The sequence below is a fragment of the Manis javanica genome, chromosome 1 (genome assembly GCF_040802235.1).
Source record: "Manis javanica isolate MJ-LG chromosome 1, MJ_LKY, whole genome shotgun sequence".
Classification (NCBI taxonomy): Eukaryota; Metazoa; Chordata; class Mammalia; order Pholidota; family Manidae; genus Manis; species Manis javanica.
This window is the reverse complement of record NC_133156.1, coordinates 35661091-35681022: the sequence shown is the minus strand read 5'-3', so window position 1 is coordinate 35681022 and position 19932 is coordinate 35661091. Positions and strand designations below refer to the sequence as shown.

Sequence of the window (19932 nt, the reverse complement as noted above, 5' to 3'; positions counted from 1 at the left end):
GCAACTAATTGCTAGAAGTAGAATGAATCAAGTCTTGTATCTTGAAATTTAAACAAAGAAGAACAGATTAACAAAGAGGTTGTAATAGCACATCTGTTTTTTTGCTTCATGTTAGTCTTTTCTTTTTCCTTTTTTTTTAAGTTTCTTTGGTTCAAACTGCCAATTTGGGTACAGTTACCCATTAGTTTTTAGTAGATTGAAGACTATTTCATTTCTGCCTAATTTCTAAACTACTGTTAAGCACTAATAATTTCCAGACATTTCTGACTTGTATATTTTTGAAAGTCCAAATTCTCCCTTCCTTTCTATAATGACCAGCATCTTGTGTTAAGGTTCTTAAGGAATTAGCTGTGTTGACTGGTGAGTTCATAATTTTGATTTTAATTTGATCTATAGCCTTTTCTCCATTTGAAGATGTTTTTTTCTTTCATACTCCACAAATTTTTATTATTATTTTATATCCATTCAGGTGAAATCTATTCTTAATTCTCTAAGTGGAGAAGAATTAGAGAATCTAAAGCTTGAATTGGAGCAACTCAAAGAAGCATTTTCTCTGGAAGAGTTCTTTGAGGAAGAGGAAGAAGAAATAAAAGGTAATGTGAAAATCCAGCATCTGAGTGGAAAGGGTGTACTGTATTTATATGAAGTGTATTGCCCTTGAAATAAACTATTTTCTCCAATTACACTAGCCCACTAGCCTGATTTTAATTTTTTCATTGAGAATTTTCATGCAAAATTCTCTGGAGCCTTGCCCCAGACTAGGCATAGATGTAAGCAGTTGACCGATGTGCATGTCTTACCCTTCCATTCCCTACCCCACACTTTTTGTGGCTGCTTCTCCAAGTCTAATCTTGCAACTCATATCTCTGCCTGCTTTTTCAGTTAGAGAGCTGCCCTTGTCTGATTCCTGCCTCAGTTTGACTGGTCAATCCTATGAGCTTTTTCTGTCCCTAGATAATCCTTTCATGCCTGATTCTTCTGTCCTCTGTTGTCATCTTGAATTGAGGTGTGAGGGGAGCACTTATCCAAAATGTGGGTGATGGTTTGTCTTTTTTGTTTCTAAAAGTTTTTAAAATCATAGTAAAATATTTGCATCCTTCAGAAAATAAAAGCCTAGTACCTACTCATTTTTGCTAACTTATCAGGACATGAGGTAGCATAATTTCTAGGCAATTGAATCTTAAGCTTTAAGAGTTGTTCTACTTTAAAAATTTAGCTGGGATTATTCTAATATATTTTATACACTAACTGGCCTTTTGTTTTTTTAGCAAGATGCACTTTTGCCTTTTTTTTTCCCGAGTAAGCAATAAGTTATAAGCATTAAAAGTGAATTGAAAAATTCCCTCAGGGTCCATCAGGACATGTAGGGCCAGTCACTCATGTTGTAAATTAAATCAGTGGTTTAAAAAGTATGGTCTTCAAATTCTCTTCAGAGAGACCTCTTCAGGGAGTCCATGAATCAAGATGTTAACGTTGCATACAATACCAAAATGTTACTTGCTTCTTTCTTTTTTCTTTTATTTTCTTTGTTTTATTATTTTGACATTTGCTGTGATGGTTAAAATGCACTCATGGGAGAAACTACTGTTGCCTTAGCACAAATCAAGACAATGGCACTAAACCTTATGTATATTTGTGTTCATAATATTTGCCATGCTCTCACATTAAAAAAAAGTTCTAGTTTCATTCAACTTTGTCCGGGTGAACCAGTAACAATTACTAATTTTATTAAATCTTGACCCTTGAGTACACTTATTTTTCATATTCTGTGTGATGCATACTGAAATTGTCTCAAGAAAAAGCACTTGTATTATTTGAGTTGTAAGTAGAACTCCCTGTTTTTTTCATGGAGTGCTATTTTTATTTAAAAAGATTATAGTCAGTCACATAGACTCCTTAGAGTAGGATATTTGGCAAACACTTGCCTAAAAATGAGTGAAATAGCCTTTACTTCCAGGAAAGCAACTGACAGGATTTGGGAGCAATAAAGTTCAAAGTGTAAGTTGTAAAATATATTTCTACTGTGGTAAGTTTGATAGTTTCCCAGTGCTTATGGATTTTTCTGATGAAATTGGTGGTGATAGTAACAAATTTGATATTTTGGGAATATCTTATAATGAAATGTGCCAGAGAACCAGTATTTCCCAAATGACTAATATATGTTCTTATATATTCATGCATGGACAAAAGATAGACTAATGGATTTAATGTAACTGAGTTCAAAATTTCATGATAATGGTTTCAGGTTCCACATTGCAGCTAACCTTTAACAAGTAAACCTTTGCTGATTTTGGTGTAATGATAAATATCCTCAAGTGTCTGAAAAGGCTATTCCCCCTCTTTCCAACTGCATATCTTTGTGAGCTTGAATTTTCTTCATCTACTTAAACAGATTGAATATAAAAACAGTTAAAAGAATCCAGGTGTCTTTAAGCTATAAATTAAAGAGATTTGCAGATACAAAACAATGATACTCGTCTCACTAAAATTTTTCTTTTTTTGGAAAATGTAGTTATTTTTCTTAGAAAGCATGATATTTGTGTTAAGTAATGGGTTTATTATCATTTTCAATGAATTAAATACTTCAAATATTTCAGTTCTAATTTTTAATATGATAAATGTTGATAGATATATAATTATTAAAAAAAGACTGGAGTTCTCAAAGCACTTAAGTTTAAGGGGGTCCTGAGGTGAAAAGGTTTGAGAACTGCTAGATTAAATTACCCTAAACTGCTATACTTTTAGGAATATCTCTTAATTACTTTTTAAAATTGTGCATCTTTCTCTTCACTGTCATTGAGCTTTCTTTTCATATCCATTGAATCTTATTTTCTATTTCTAATATGTTGTGGTAGAAAACCAGGTAACTAGTCTTACTCAAGTTGTATATTAAAAGCAGAGCTCTCTGAGTGAGTGTTATGGTCTTCCTTGTGAGAGAAAGATGTAAAGTTGAATGCATGGATTTTGTACGGGGATAAACTTTTTCTTTTTTATTCCCATTTGTGTTCTGTATTGTGTTTTAAGAAAAATTGGCTGGTTATATAACATCTTTCTAAATACTCTATTGTTTGGTTCTTGAATGTAAGTTTTAAAGCTTACCTGAGGTGTTGAGAAGGCTGTTTAGGATGGTGAATGAAAGGAGGGCTTTGGAGTTAGATCTGGGTTCAAAGTCAAGATACCTTTACTAAGCTATGTGACCTTGGGAAATAACAATGAGCTTTTGTTTCAATTGTAAGAATAGAATGCTAGTTCCTCTCAGGTTGTTATAAGGACTAAATGACATATTTAATCTGTGACATATGGTAAGCATTCAACAAATGATGACTATTATAATTTTCATTATTAGGATGGCATAGGTAAATAGGTAAAGATCTGTGTTTTTGAAAGTCTTACTTAGGAAATTCGTAAAATAATTTTGATTTGCTTAAGTTGCTCTATTGTTCCTAACCAAGGCCTAGTATGACAATCCCTAGTTACTTATAAACTTAATTTATTTGTACATAGTGCTATCAACAGTATTTGTTCATTTAGTCAACATCTGTCTCTGTATAGTAACCAGAAATCCTGGTCTTTAAACACCATTCAGAGGACTCTAATGGGGTTTCTAAACAGGTGGATTTTTGTCTATGATATTTTTCTTCCCTATCTGCTTGTCAGAGATCAGGACTCTGACAAGATTGCACTGAAGTGCTGCTCGCCCGCCTCCCCAGTAGTCCTAGTCCTCCCCATTCATTTTGAATGAGGTTGCAACACAACCCTTGGTAATTAATTATATCTTAAAGAAGTTGTCTTGAAAGATGGTGGTAGTAGCAGAGGGGAGAGCAAAAACTAGAATCTCGTTCTGGTGATGATAGTCATCTTCATTTTCTATCAGTGTCCCTAGCCCTTGCCCTTGTAACTTACATCCCTGATCCTTTTGCCTCAGAAGACTTCCTCTTCAGGGAGATGCCAGTCTCTCTCCTGAGTCCCTCCAAAGCACTAGCCCTGCCTCCTTTCCATCTTTACACAATTTTACTCAAATGCAACAATTACGTTTATACTGAGGTCTGTGGGGTGTACATGGCAGGTATTTCCAAACATTTTTTCGATCAACATTTAGCAGTGAAAGTTTTGAGTACCTAGACCTAATATATGTATATTTCAATGTTTTTATTATATACATGCACTACTATAATAATACATCATTTACACCCTAAAGTATACCCTAGAATAGAAATTTTTAAAGAATAAGACAAATGTCTACTGAATGTAAGTCATGAAACCATACAACTCTAAGAAGAAAACATAGGCAAAAATCTCTTGAATATAAACAGGAGCAACTTTTTCATGAACATATCTCCTCAGGCAAGAGAAACAAAAGCAATAATGAACAAGTGGGACTGTATCAAACCAAAAAGCTTCTGTACAGCACAGGACACCATCAGTAGAACAAAAAGGCATCCTACAGTATGGGAGAATATATCCCTAAATAACATATCTGATAAGGCGTTGACATCCAAAATATATAAAGAGCTCATGCACCTCAACAACCAAAAAGCGAAGAACCCGATTTAAAATGGGCAGAGGATCTGAACAGACAATTCTCCAAAGAAGAAATTTAGATGGCCAACAGGCACATGAAAAGATGCTCCACATCACTAATCATCAGAGAAATGCAAATTAAGACCACAATGAGATATCTATTACCTCACACCAGTTAGGATGGCCAACATCCAAAAGACAAAACAACAACCAATGTTGGCGAGAATATGGAGAAAGGGGAACCCTCCTACACTGCTGGTGGGAATGTACATTAGTTCAACCATTGTGGAAAACAGTATGGAGTTTCTTCAAAAAACTAAAAATAGGAACACCATTTGACCCAGGAATTCCACTCCTAGGAATTTACCCTAGAAATGCAGGAGCCCAGTTTGAAAAAGACATATGCATCCCTATGTTTATCGCAGCACTATTCATAACAGCCAAGATATGGAAACAACCTAAGTGTCCATTAGTAGATTAATAGATAAAGAAGATGTGGTACATATACAATGGAATATTATTCAGCCATAAGAAGAAAACAAATCCTACCATTTGCAACAACATTGAAGGAACTAGAGGTTATTATGCTCAGTGAAATATGCCAGGCAGAGAAAGACAAGTACCAAATGATTTCAGTCATCTGTGGAATATAAGAACAAAGAAAAAGCTGAAGGAACAAAACAGCAGCAGACTCACAGAACCCAAGAATGGACTAACAGTTACCAAAGGGAAGGGGACTGGGAAGGGTGGGTGGGAAGGTAGAGATAAGGGGATTAAGGGGCATTATGATTAGCATAATATAGCAGGGAGCACGGGGTGGGGGGGGAAGGAAGTATAGAAGACAAATAGTGACTCTATAGCGTCTTACTGTGCTGCTGGACAGTGACTGTAATGGGGTATGTTGTGGGGACTTGATAATAGGGGGAAGGTAGTAACCACAATGTTGCTCATGTGAAACCTGAGCGTAAGATTGTATATCAGTGATACCTTAAAAAAAAAAAGAATATGACAGTGTCTGTAAATAAAAGTTTTGTTTCCTTCTGCACTCTATTGGATTGTTTTGTGAATATATCCCCATATGGATCCACATTCATCCCTGGCACCCAAATAATTTGGAGCTTAACTGGAAAACAAAATACCTACCTGAGAGTCAGGTTTTAGATTTTTTTTTAACAGTAGAATATGATTAGGAGTTGTTTAGATGAGGTATAAGTCACAATTGTATCATTTAATGAGATTAGCTTTTCCCAAACCATATGATACCTGGGATTCACTAAACCATTTTAATTCTCTGCCTTAAATACTGAGAGAGAAGGACAAAAGGAGAGCAGATGGAGAGAGCAGAATCATGTTAAGAATTTTTTTCTGAGGGTTTTGAAGAGAAAGTAATAATTTGCCTTGGTAAACCATGACCTGGTGACTAAAAAAGTACTCATGTAGATTTTAAGTGTTAGAAGATTTCTGTGTACAAAGGCTCTCTCTCTTCATTCTATGCTGCAGAGAAGCCATGGGCTGGGCTTCAAAAGGGAGATTGGAAGGCATTTATATGAGTCAAGGAAAAGAGAACATTTCCTGCCATTTTTTTGTTTGTGTCGATTATTTTTTGATCTTGACTCCTCTATTTACTTGTATCTTTTTCAAGTACAACTGTTCTGTGTTCCCCATTATCTCTTAACAGGCTTGTTTAACTAAATTTCCTTACCATCTTTCCAACATTCTGGAATCCATTTTCCTTATCCTTTCTTCTTAAACACCGTTATTTCTTACCTGGATCCTGGATTATTGCCTCACCCAGAATTAATCCCTATGCAGAAGCTGAATTGATCTTTCTAAAATTTGAATTGGACATATCTGTCTCTGTTTAAAATCATTCAGTGGATCCTCACTGCTTTAAAAAGTTGGACTATCTCACCTAATTTATAAGGCCATTTATTACCTGGATCCTACTTACCTTTTTGGCTTCACTGTTACCCTCCCCTTAAATTACTCCCAACATATTCAGCCTTTTGCCATGCTTTTTTCTATCTCTGGATCTTTGTACTTGCTTTCTTTGCCTGAAACTCTTCCCCTTTCCCCTGGCAAACTTTATGTCCTTTATGTCCTGCTTTAAAATTCCACTTCCTTGGTAGCATATGTGTATGACATAATTAGTGCTCTGCCTTCACCAGTTCTGCATTCATACTTCTGGGATGTAATACAAAGAGCACCAGCTTTGAACTGGGCGTGGGAAGGCAAAGGTTTGACCCCTGATCTTTGCTAGGAAGATTTTGGGGAAATTTAACCTCTTCAAGCCCTAGTTTCTTTCTATTTTTTTATTTAATTTAATTTAATTTTCAAAAATTTTTTTATTAAGGTATCATTGACATACATACTTATGAAGGTTTTACATGAAAAACATTGTAGTTACTACATTCACCCATATTATCAACTCCCCCCATGCCCTATTGCAGTCACTGTCCATCAGTGTAGTAAGATGTCATAGAGTCACTACTTGTCTTCTCTGTGCTACACTGTCTTCCCCATGACCCACCACACACCATGTGTACTAATCATAATACCCCTCAATCCCCTTCTCCCTTCCTCCCCAACCCCTCCCCTTTGGTAACTGCTAGTCCCATCTTGACTCTGAGTCTGCTGCTGTTTTTTTCCTTCAGTTTTGCTTTGTTGTTATACTCCACAAAATAGGGAAATAGTTTGGTACTTGTCTTTCTCCGCCTGGCTTACTTCACTGAGCATAATAACCCTCTAGCTCCATGTTGTTGCAAATGGTAGCATTTGTTTTCTTCTTATGGTTGAATACTATTCCATTGTGTGTAGTACCACCTCTTCTTTATCCATTCATCTACAGATGGACACTTAGGTTGCTTTCATACCTTCACTATTGTAAATAGTGCTGCAATAAACATAGGGGTGCCTATGTCTTTTTGAATCTGAGATCTTGTTTTCTTTGCCTAAATTCCTAGGAGTGGAATTCCTGGGTTAAATGGTATTTCTATTTTGAGTTTTTTGAGGTACCTCCATATTGATTTCCATAATGGCTGAACTAGTTTACATTTCCACCAGCAGTATAGGAGGGTTCCCCTTTCTCCGTATCCTCGCTAGCATTTGTTGTTTCTAGTCTTTTCTATGTTGGCCATTCCAACTGGTGTGAGGCAATACCTCATTGTGTTTTTAGTTTGCATTTCTCTGATAATTAGCGATGTGGAGCATCTTTTCATGTGCCTGTTGGCCATCTGAATTTCTTCTTTGGAGAAAGTCTGTTCATATCCTCTGCCCATTTTTTAATAATGTTATTTGCTTTTTGGGTGTTGAGGCGTGTGAGGTCTTTATATATTTTGGATGTTAACCCCTTGTCGTATATGTCATTTACAAATATATTCTCCCATCCTGTAGGGTGCCTTTTTGTTCTACTGATGGTGTCCTTTGCTGTACAGAAGCTTTCTAGCTTGATGTAGTCCCATTTGTTCATTATTGCTTTTGTTTCCCTTGCCTGAGGAAATGCATTCAGGAAAAAGTTGCTCATGTTTATATTCAAGAGATTTTTGCCTATGTTTTCTTCTAAGAGTTTTATGATTTCATGACTTCCATTCAGATCTTTGATCCATTTCAGGTTGAGTTTTGTGTATGGAGTTAGACAATAATCCAGTTTCATTCTCTTACATGTAGCTGTCCAGTTTTGCCAACACCAGTTGTTGAAGAGGGTGTCATTTCCCCATTGTATTTCCATGGCTGTTTTATTGTGTATTAATTGACCATATATGTGTGGATTTATATCTGGGCCCTCTATGCTGTTCCTTTGCTCTATGGGTCTGTTCTTGTGCCAATACCAAATTGTCTTGATTACTGTGGCTTTGTAGTAGAGCTTGAAGTCAGGGAGCATAATCCCTCCAGCTTTATTTTTCCTTCTCAGGATTGTTTTGATTTTTTGGGGTCTTTTGTGGTTCCATATGAATTTTAGAACTATATGCTCTAGTTTGTTGAGGAATGCTTTTGGTATTTTGATAGGGATTGCATTGAATCTGTGGTTGCTTTAGGCAGGATGGCCATTTTGACAATATTAATTCTTCTGTCCATGAGCATGGGTTGTAGTTCCATTTATTGGTATCTGCTTTAATTTCTCTCATGAGTGTCTTGTAGTTTTCAGAGTATAGGTCTTTCACCTCCTTAGTTAGGTTTATTCCTAGGTATTTTATTTTTGATGCAATTGTGAATGGAATTGTTTTCCTGATTTCTCTTTCTGCTAGTTCATTGTTATTATATAGGAATGCAACAGATTTCTGTGTATTGATTTTGTATCCTGCAACTTTGTTGAATTCAGTTATTCTAGTAGTTTTGGGTTGGATTCTTTAGGGTGTTTTATGTACAGTATCATGTCATCCATAAACAGGGACAGTTTAACTTCTTCCTTACTAATCTGGATGCCTTTTATTTCTTTGTGTTGTCTGATTGCCGTGGCTAGGACCTCCAGAACTATGTTGAATAAAAGTGGGGAGAGTTGGCATCCTTGTCTTGTTTCTGATTTTAAAGGAAAAGCTTTCAGCTTCTCACTATTAAATATGATGTTGACTGTGGGTTTGTTATATATTTCAAGCCCTAGTTTCTTCATCTCTAGAATGGGATAATGACACTCTTTACAAACCCATTGAAAAAATTCACTGATACAGTATACATAAAAGGATTCTGTAAGTACTGATGTACCATGCTCACGTAAACTGCTGCTGCTGTTATTACTACCATTTCTGCTGCTACTACCATGTCTTTCCCTTTTCCCTTTCCTCCTTGTTTTCCCCCAGCACACACTGTGGTCCTTAATCCTTACCAGTTTTTTTGTAGTGTTTTACATGGGACCTGTTTATTTTAGGAGATGAAGATTTTACCAAAGAGATAACAGAACTATTTTCTCAGCTGCATGTCTCCTCAAAACCAGAAAAACTTGTCAAGGTAAGTTATTACTTCTTGGTAATTTTCATTTTTTTACTTGTATGGATTTAGTGGATAATGTAAGATTGTAACTTCTTGGCAAAGGTGTCATCAAATTCAAGGGTATATTCTTAGTTACACCCTTTTGCTTGCCTTCTGCTGTTACAGGTGAGCCTGCTGAACTCACATCTGTTCCCTGAATGTATCTGCCATCCTCATGTATTTTGATTTGTAATGCTTTGCTTCTCTGAAAGCTTATATTAGGCCTCAGTATGGTCACTTAGGTTGGCAGTGCTCACCAGCCTTCACGGTACCAATGGGCTGGCTTCTATTGAGGTTTCACTGTTTTCAGGGCTCTCGGTGATTCAGAGACAATGGAATGTGGCCATTGCTTTTAGAGGGCTGAAGGTTACTCTTTCTCAGAGCCCAGCGACCTTTAGCTTGTGAAAGTGAGAAAGTCCCATGGACCTAGACCTTTCTTTGGTGGTGATGCCTGAGCTGTCTCACAATGTGGAAATCTAGTGGCTTTAGTGAAAGCCCAAGTGAGTAGGGAGGGCCTGTTTCCAGAGCAGTACTCACATGTCATAGATGCCAGTGTCAGCTCTACTCACTGGGTCTTGGGCTGCTTGCTGCCTCTTCACCTTCCTCCCCCAGTCTCAGGAAACATCTCAGGACCAGTTAGTAGCAGGCACACATTGCTTCCTAGCCAGGGATTGTTGATAGCCATTGTATAGTCACCATAGTTACCTTCTGCATATGCCAGGGTAAGGAATATACTTTATTTGTTATCTCATCTGTGCCTGGTGAAAATGCTGCAATCTCCAAGGAAGCTTTGCAGACTGCGCACCCAGCAGCTCATGTTCCTCATCTCAACTGTAACTGTAGCTCTTTCTAGCTTGTGTCATAGTGTTTTTTTTGTTTTGGAAATAATACCAAACTTAGAGAAAAGTTGTACAAATAGTGCAGATAACATTCATTACCTTTTATGCAAATACATCTATTGCTAACATCTTAGTACATTTGTTTACTTTGTGCTGGCTTGGGCATGTGTCCTCTCTTTCCCCCTTCATATCCCTGTGTTTCCCGACCTCCTTCCTTCCCTCACCCTCATATAGTTATTATTTTTGAGAGTAAATTGTAAACATAGTCTTTTGTACATTTCAATATGTATCTCCTAAGATATGGGTATTCTTTACATAATCACACCAGTTATCAACTGCAGTAAATTTAACATTGATGACACATTTTTATTTAATCTGTTGTCCCCTTTCCAGTGTTATCAATTGACCCCAATATTGCCCTGCATATCAGATTTTTTTCCCTAATATTGGAGCCAGTACATGATTATGAATTTTTGTTAGCTGTCATGTACTTCTTCTTTTTATGATTTTGATTTTATTTTCATTATATACTATTTAAAAGTACTATTACATTGTCTATTACTGGAGCTGCTGTGTCTTTATTAGTTTAGATTATTTTTTTATTGAAGTATCATTGATGTACCATCTAATATTGGTTTCAAATGTACAACATGGTGGTTCAGCAGTTACCCATATTATTAAATCCTTACCCCCTCTAGTATGGTTACTATGTATTAGCATAGAACGATGTTACAGAATCATTGACTGTATTCTCCATGTTGTACTGCTGTCCCCATTACCGACTTATATTGTGATTGTGAATTCTTGTGCCCCTTACCCCTTCAATACCCCTCACCACCCACCCCAGTTGTCATGTATTTTTAATATCATTTCATTTGGAATAGTTCCTTAGCCTTTGTCTTTTATGATATTGGCATATCTATTATCTCCTTCAAGTACATTAAATATATGGTTATCAGTTTTTCTTTTATGTGGCTTTATCTCTCCCCATTTTTCTTTCTTTTTTTAATCTCCGTAAATCAAGAGGTAAGCCCTTTATAAAACAGAGTATTCCTCATTTGGGGTTTGTCTGATGTTTTCTCATGATTAGTCTTAGGTTACGCATCCCCAGGCGAGAGACTTCAAAAGTGATACATCCTTCCCAGGGTATTGTATCTAGAGGCACACAATGTCCATCTGCCCATTATTGGTGATGTGTTGTCTGATTTCTTATGGTGTAGATATGATTTTTTTCCTGTGGTACTAATTAACTGCACCAATCTTTACTATGAGATTTGCTAAGTGATGACTTGTTTCAGTTCCAGCACTTGTTCCATGTTTACCAGCTGACTTTTGGCCTACTACAATTAACAGCCCTTCCCCCTCTACTATTTCTTTTATCTACTTCTTAGTAGCATGATATCATGGATTTCTATTTTTTCCCCCCTTCTGTTTATAATTCACTGCTGTCTTTAAATATTTTGGTATTCAAATTGGCCTTTAGTCTGACCTTTAGTCACACAAGCCTTTAGTCTTGTGTGACATGCCCCCATCATTTTTTGAGTATTTCCTTATTTTGTGGCATAATAAGATATTCTAGACTCATCTTGTAAGTCTCCATACTCTACCCCTGGAATCAGCCATTTCTTCAAGGAGCCATCATTCCTTTTCAGCATTACCAGCCAAGATCTGGGCATTGTGTTCCTTGCTTCTGGGATGTCTTTTTGTTCTAGACCCTGTTTGCAGAACTAGGGAGATGTATTCAGGTAGAAATACATATACCTATATGTGCACATGTACAGGTACACATATGTTAGAGATCATGAGTTCACACATAACTCAATTTTCAGTCCATCTCTACAGGGTTCTTCCTTACTTTTCCCCTTTACACATTTGTATCTCTTTAAATGTATTGTATTATTGTATTATTTTGTATTATCTCTTTGTAGGGATAATGTAGGGCTTCTGTGAGGATTGAGTGTGTTAATATAGAAAAAACAAAGCCCTAACAAAGTGTGTGGCTCATAGTAAATGCTCTCAGTTGATGGTCCTATAGCAACTAGCCTAATGTACTTTACATTTTGGCATATTATAAATATATGTATATTCAATAAGCCTTTATTTTGCTAGGTGCTAGGGAAGTAGTAATGAAAAAGATCTCATTTCTGTGCTCAAGGAGATCATAATAATAAATAAATAATTTTTAAGCGACTAGTAACCTCTTATCCACCTGGTAGTTCTTGTCATTCTCTGAAAGCAGTCTTCATATTGTTTGCATTTTGGGTGTTGAGACATAAGATGTAGAATGGGTGAACAATGGCCTGATTGTTCCCAAGAACTTATAGAAGTGGTGCAATGCAGGAGAAAAGCAATAAAGCAGGAGTCTGAGAGCATAATTCTGATTGTTATTCTGACCCTTCTGTGTGGTAAAGGAAAATTCCATTCTTTCTCCAGGCCTCACTTTTTTTCAGCTGGGAAAAAAAAGTGGCTGGAGAAGGTAAGCTCAAAAATGCCTTTTACTTCCAAAGTCTCCAGATCTTACCAGTGGAACCACTGGACTAAATTCTGGGTGTGGATGGTTGGTAACATTGATAATTTTCAAAAGGGATGTTAAATTACTTGAGTTGGTGTAGCAGTTCCTTATGACTTCATTTACCATATTTATTCCAAGAGGGGTCTTTTGAGTATACACTATGCCTACTAAAATACCTCTTCTAAGTATATTATATTTATGGTATCAGTTTTTTCCTTTTATGTGGCCTTATCTCTTCCCCTTTCTTTTTCTTTTTTAAAATCTCAGATAAATAAATCCCTGATTTTTCTCTCATTGTATCTCTTCAAAGAAATTGCAGAGAATCACATATACTGTTTGGACTCTTAGTCTCTTGTCATGATTCTTTCCAGTCTCATCTCTCACTATTTATTCTCTTATGTAAAAATCCCAACACTTCAACCTCATCTTCTAACATCTACCAAATTGGCCTTCGTTCTGTTTCTTGAATACACCAACCTGATTTCACTCCACTTACAACTCTCATTGTCCAGTTATTTGCATGGCTGACTCTTTGTAAACTTTGTATTTCAGTTTAAATATCATTCCTCAGAGATCCTTCCTGACCACCCAAACCCATTGTGCTTTCCACTCACCCAGTCCACACTTGCCATTACTCCATTTTCTTCACGCATTTGTTTGCTTGTTGATGGTCTTCTACACTAAAGAAGAGCAGGGCCATAGTTTGTCTTAGTCTAGATACCACTGTATCCCTTAGTCTAGATACCACTGTATCCCTAGGATGTAGGATAGTGCTTAGTACATATTTGCAGTAAATGAATTAAAAAAGATCTGCACGGTATGCTTTGGTCTTACTAATTACATCACAGTTTACACAGCACACTTTTGTTTTCTTGTTTCTAATCCTTTATATAGTTAATTATTTTTGTTTTTTGTTTTTAATTTGAGAGGTTAGTGCCTAAGTGGTAGGTAGATTATAGATCAGAGCAGATTATTCCTGAGGGTTTTTGTGGTAGTCTGTATAGGGAAAAGAACCTTGAAGTGAATGTCTCAATATATAGGTTCTGCTCTAGTTCATTCATGTTGAGGCTATGGGTGTAGCCCTACCTGTTGATTTTCAAAGGTTCAATGCCAATGCTAGTCTGTAATTAATCTGTAATTGATTCTCTCAGTTCTCAGTTGGAATGACTCAAGATCTCTGAATTCCTATTGCCAAGTTACAGCTCTGAACACATTCTGTCTCTATAAAGTTACTCAAGTGGATGCCTTCATTTAATGACAACAAACCTTTCCTTAGAAACCAGGACTCTTTTGGTTGCAAATGACAGAAACTCAAGTCAGACTGGGTTAAGGAAAAAGGGGCTTTATTAGCTCAAGAAACTAGAAAATCAAGGAGCAAGACTGGCTTTAGGCATGGGCTTCCACTCAGGAATTTCCCCCCTTTCCATCTCATGAGTCTGCTTTCTTCTGTTTTGGCTTTATTCTTAGGAGAGCTTTCCCCCATGGTGGTAAGATGACTACTGGTAACCTCAGGCTGATTTTTTCCAGCTGAGTAGTAACTCCAACAGAAGGGAGCCTCCCTTTCTCAGTAATTTTACCAGATGTCCTGAGGCTGATGCCCATTGACCTGGCTTGGGTCACTTTTCCATCCATGAGTCAATCACTGTAAAGACAGGGGGATTAATTTTCCTAGTAGGTAAACCTGAGTTGTTTGCCAACCTTTAGAGTTAGAGGATAGAAGCAACCCCACTCAAACCATATAAACTGAGAAAAATCTGGAGGCTACTTAAAAGAAAGGAGATATGGATGCTGGCCAGGTAGAACAGTGTGCTAAGCATGGTATGCAAGTTCAAACAAGATACTATACAGCTATCCAGTAATAATGTAATTTATTTAGGAGGTAGACACAGTTAATTTCAGTGTATTTTAGTAAGTACTGAGTTTGAAGGGGTGTTCAGGAGATGGGGACATTCATAGAAGGGTTGTTTAGGTGCGCAGTCTTCTCAGAGGCCTTGGAAAATTGCCTAAAAGAGAGAACATCTTGGTGGAGGATTGAAAGAAAGTTAAGAGCTGCCCTGATTTAGAAGGAAAAAAAAAAATGGAAAGGGCATTTTATCCTACGAAAATAGTGTGAACAAAGAATGGGCACATTGTAGGTCATTATTATCAGATCATAGGTGGAAAGTGGTGAGAGATGAGGCTGGAGAAGTAGGTAAGGTCTAGGTCATGGGGACTTCTTAGATCATGTGAAAGAGCATGATCTAGTTGATGGGGTGCATTGAAGGAAAGAGGGATGATCAGCTCTGGGCTTAGATAGACGACTGGTGGCATTATGGAAGATGGGTTTAAGATGAGCCAGATCAGAAACAGGGAAAACAGAGTGCTATTGCCATAAAGGGGATCTAAACTCAAGTGGTAGTAATAGGAAGAGGAACGGTAGACTGGGGAAATACGTTGGGTTAACTCAGATCATGTTGGTGATTAATTGGAAAGGGAAGAATCTAGGATGGCTCTCATATTTGGCTTAGGCGAATGATATACAATAGCTTCTCTAAGCTTTAGGGAATAAAATAGGGTGAAATACTTGGAGGTAGGGAGAGAAGAATGATGAATTCCAATTTTTTACATGTTGTTTGTGAGATGCCTATAGAATATCTTGATGCATACATCCAGCAGGCTGTTGGAATATGTTGTCTTCAGGAGATGTCAGTGCTGGAAATAAGGATTCAGGAGTCACCAGCAGGTAGGGAATATTTAAAAATCACTGAAATAGGCTGGGTTGAGAGGAGAGGGAGTAGGGTGAGACAAGTAGAGAGCCAACACTAAAATTCCAGGTAATACTGGTGTTTAAGGGACTGTGAAAGGAGGATCATGACACATAAGAGCCTGAGGAGGGATGCTTTCAAGGGTTGGGGGAGAACCAGAAGATAGTGGTGGTAGGAAAGTCAAAACTAGAGACACTCCAAAGGTCCATTATCAGGAGAATGGATAAATTATGGTATACGTATAAAGTGAAGTAATATACAGCAAGAAATAAGAATGAACTACTGATACTTGCAAAACATGGATAAATCTGGCAGACAATATGTTGTGCATAAGAAGCCAGACACAAGTTAGAATTTACTTAGGATTCCATTTACTTGAATTTTAAGAGCAGGTAAAATTAATTTTTAGTGAGACAGAAGAGTGGTTACTTTTGGGCAGGAGAAGGGGGACTCTTTTGTCCTAGAAGGGGACTCTCTAGCAGTATTGACTAGGAAGGGGCATGAAAGGGCCTTCTAGGGTGGTGGGAATGTTCTGTATCTTGATCAGCATTGCAGGTGTGCAGGCATATACACATGTAAATAATTTTCCTGTTGTGCTCTGAAGATTTGTGCACTTCACTGTATGTAAAAACAGCCAAAGGATTAGAGAATTTCAAGGAAGAATTAGTGGACAGTAGTGTTAAGTGTTGCAGAGAGAACTAGTGAGCTAAATAATGAAAAGCTACATGGCATGTTCAGATGAGAACAAGAGGACCAGCTTCCACGATGCTGACATGTTCCTGGTAGGTGCCTCGTAATTATGGTGAGCTGAATTGAACTGATAATGGACAATAATCTTTTCTAATTTAGGCAAGAAATACTGCCTACAAATGGATTAGTACATCTCTGGCTAAGCCACTGAAAGAGAAGGAAGAAAAACAGTTGGAAACAACCGAGCAAATCAATAATAATTCAATAGAGGTAACCACAGCAACAAAGCCTTTTTTTTTCTTTTTTTTGAAAAAATAGATTGTGATGTGGATATTGCATTCAGGCTACTAGGCACCTCCTGTTTTGTTGCATTGCTCTCCATAATTTCAGCCTTGTGATCCAAGGTTGTAATACCTAAGTTCCAGACTATAGGGTAAAAGAAGGAGTGAAGTAGGAAACAGACAAATGATGTATGTGTGTTGTGTCACAAGGAAAGTTCCCTGAAGCTGCACAAGACATTATCTAAATCTTTGGCCAAAACTTAGTCCCATGGTCACACCTGATTTAAGCATCTGTTTTTACAGCTATGAACTCAGCTGTAAAATTGCATCCCTGCTATATAAGAAGAGGAGGTTCACTGAAGGGCAGCCATGAGTCTCTGCTGCTTCCAAGATATTGAATCCTTCAGTATAAGAGAAGCAGTTTCCTCTGTGCTAATAAAACTATGCTTTGTTTTTTTTCCATAAGGATATCCATGCATTTGCAATCAAGAGCCTAGCAGAACTGACTGCCAGCTCAATTGAACTGTTTCACAAAACAGCAGCATTGGTTCTGCATGGCCAGAAGCAGGAAGTGACAGCCATAGAAAGGAGCAGAACCCTTTCCCAGTAAGTGTATTAATTATCCATCTAAATGATGCAAATTGCTGAAAGAATTGTCTCTGCTCATTTCCCAAGTTTTAGAAACTTCCCTCTCAACAAAATGCAGTTCACTTTGCACCATTCAAGTATTTGAGATTTGTTCATTTTGGGTTTTAATCAATAAATAGCTAAGGGTATATTGTTTTTTGTTTTGTTTTGTTTTATTAAGGTATCATTGATACACAATATTATAAAGGTTTCAAATGAGCAACATTGTTACATTCACCCATATTATGAAGTCCTCCCTCACACATCCCATTGCAGTCATTGTCCATCAGCATAGTAAGATGCTATATGGTCACTACTTATCTTCTCTACTATACTGCCTTCCCAGTGACCCCCCTGCATTATGTGTGCTAATCATAATGCCGCTTAATCCCCTCCTCCCTCCCACCCCATCTCCTCACCCCCTTCTTTTTGGTAAACACTAGTTCCTTATTGACTCTGTGAGTCTGCTGCTGTTTTGTCCCATTTGTTCATTTTCGCTTTTGTTTTCCTTGCCCAAGGAAATGTGTTCAGGAAAAAGTTGCTCATGTTTATATTCAAGAGATTTTTGCCTATGTTTTCTTCTAAGAGTTTTATGGTTTCATGACTTACATTCAGGTTGATCCATTTTAAGTTTACTTTTGTGTATGGAGTTAGACAGTGATCCAGTTTCATTCTCTTAAATGTAGCTGTCCAGTTTTGCCAACAACAGTTTTTGAAGAGGTTGTCATTTCCCCATTGTATATCCATGGCTCCTTTATTCTGTATTTATTAACCATATATGCTTGGGTTTATATCTGGGCTCTCTATTCTATTCCATTGAACTATGAGTCTGTTCTTGTGCCAGTGACAAATTTTCTTGATTACCGTGGCTTTGTAGTAGAGCTTGAAGTCGGGGAGCATAATCATTATGCCCAGCTTTATTTTTCCTTCTCAGGATTGCTTTGGCTATTTGGGGTCTTTTGTGGTTCCATATGAATATTTATTTTTTATTTTGTTTATTTTGGTCTCATTAATATAAAATCACATAAGCAACATTGTGGTTACTAGAATCCCCCCACTATCAAGTCCCCACCACATACCCCACTACAGTCACTGTCCAGCAGAGTAATAAGATGCTATAGAGTTACTACTTGTCTCCTCTGTGCTATACTAACTTCCCCATGCCCCCCTCCTATGGTATGTGTGCTAATTGTAAGGCCCCTTATTCACTGTCTCCTTCCCTTCGTACCCATGCTCCCCAGTTCCTTTCCCTTTGGTAACTGTTAGTCCATTCTTGGGTTCTGTGAGTCTGCCGCTGTTTTGCTCCTTCAGTTTTTGCTTTGTTCTTATGCTCCAGAGATGACTGAAATCATTTGTTACTTGTCTTTCTCCACCTGGCTTATTTCACTGAACATAATAACCTCTAATTCTATCCATGTTGTTGCAAGTGGTAGGATTTGTTTTCTTCTTATGGCTGAATAATATTCCATTGTGTATATGTACCACAACTTCTTTATCCATTCATCTACTGATGGACACTTAGGTTGCTTCCATTTCTTGGCTATTGTAAATAGTGCTGCAATAAACATAGGGGTGCATATGTCTTTTTGAAACTGGTCTCCTGCATTCTTAGCATAAATTCCTAGGAGTGGAATTCCTGGGTCAAATGGTATTTCTATTTTTAGTTTTTTTAATAACCTTCATACTGCTTTCCACAATGGTTGAACTAATTTACATTCCCACCAGCAGTGTAGGAGGATTCTCCTTTTTCTGCATCCTTGCCAGCATTTGTTGTTCCAGTCTTTTGTATGTTGGCCATCCTAACTAGTGTGAGGTGATATCTCATTGTGGTTTTAATTTGCATTTCTTTAATGATTAGCAATGTGGAGCATCTTTTCATGTGCCTTTTGGCTATCTGAATTTCTTCTTTGGAAAAGTATCTGTTCAGATCCTCTGCCCATTTTTTAATAGGGTTAATTGCTTTTTGGTTGTTGAGGCACATGAGTTCTTTATATATTTGGGATGTTAACCCCTTGTTGGATATGTCATTTACAAATATATTCTCCCAAACTGTAGGATGCCTTTTTGTTCTGCTGATGGTGTCCTTTGCTGTACAGAAGCTTTTTAGCTTGATGTAGTCCCATTTGTTCATTTTTGCTTTTGTTTCCCTTATCTGAGGAGATATGTTCAGGAAAAAGTTGCTCATGTTTATATTCAAGAGATTTTTGCCCGTTTTAAGAGTTTGATGGTTTCATGACTTACATTCAGGTCTTTGATCCATTTTGAGTTGACTTTTGTGTATGGGGTTAGACAATAATCCAGTTTCATTCTCTTCCATTTAGCTGTCCAGTTTTGCCAACACCTGTTTTTGAAGAGGCTGTCATTTCCCCATTGTATATCCATGGCTCCTTTATCATATATTAATTGACCATATATGCTTGGGTTTGTATCTGGGCTCTCTATTCTGTTCCATTGGTCCATGGGTCTTTTCTTGTGCCAGTACCAAATTATCTTGATTACTGTGGCTTTGTAGTAGAGCTTGAAGTCAGGGAGCATAATCGCCCCAGCTTTGTCCTTCCTTCTCAGGATTGCTTTGGCTATTCGGGGTCTTTTGTGGTTCCCTATGAATTTTAGAACTATTTGTTCCAGTTCTTTGAAGAATGCTGTTGGTATTTTGATAGGGATTGCATTGAATCTGAAGACTACTTTAGGTAGGATGGCCATTTTGACAATAGTCATTCTTCCTATCCATGAGCACGAGATGTGTTTCTATTTAT

At 37.3% G+C, this 19932-nt stretch overlaps 1 protein-coding gene across 4 annotated transcripts in view; it reads left to right on the top strand.

Moving 5' to 3' along the window:
• Positions 1 to 19932, top strand: part of FAM114A2 (family with sequence similarity 114 member A2) — a 44000-nt gene that overhangs the window by 11353 nt on the left and 12715 nt on the right. For all 4 annotated transcript variants that reach the window (XM_037025131.2, XM_037025130.2, XM_073231165.1 and 1 more), the window contains exons 8-11: positions 470 to 593; positions 9383 to 9462; positions 16428 to 16538; positions 17016 to 17155. In XM_037025131.2, the coding sequence (XP_036881026.2) occupies positions 470 to 593; positions 9383 to 9462; positions 16428 to 16538; positions 17016 to 17155 (455 nt within the window). The remainder of the gene's footprint in view (positions 1 to 469; positions 594 to 9382; positions 9463 to 16427; positions 16539 to 17015; positions 17156 to 19932) is intronic.